General features: G+C 65.4%; 1 protein-coding gene across 1 annotated transcript in view; it reads left to right on the top strand.

The window, feature by feature from the left end:
- Positions 1–141, top strand: part of LOC104281176 — a gene marked incomplete at both ends in the record, with an annotated part of 1,029 nt that extends 888 nt beyond the window's left edge. The window contains one exon of the mRNA XM_009879081.1: positions 20–141. Coding sequence (XP_009877383.1) covers positions 20–141 — 122 coding nt within the window. The remainder of the gene's footprint in view (positions 1–19) is intronic.
- Between the last annotated feature and the right edge of the window lie 64 nt (positions 142–205).

The following is a 205-nucleotide window of genomic DNA, read 5'->3' on the forward strand; positions in this document are numbered from 1 at the left end:
CGCTCGTGCCGCACCAAGGACGAGGGGCTCTCCGACCTCATGAAAATCGCCATCGACGGGCCGGCCATCCACGAGTTTGACTTTGCGTTGGCCGTCGAGTACTACGAGAGCATGAGGGAGCCCGGCTTCATCGTGGCGCAGGTGAAGTGAGCAGTGACGGCAGAGCCCTGCGGGCAGGGACCCGTGCTGGGGAGAGGAACCGGGG

The sequence above is a fragment of the Apaloderma vittatum genome, unplaced genomic scaffold (assembly GCF_000703405.1).
Source record: "Apaloderma vittatum isolate BGI_N311 unplaced genomic scaffold, ASM70340v1 scaffold28701, whole genome shotgun sequence".
NCBI lineage: Eukaryota > Metazoa > Chordata > Aves > Trogoniformes > Trogonidae > Apaloderma > Apaloderma vittatum.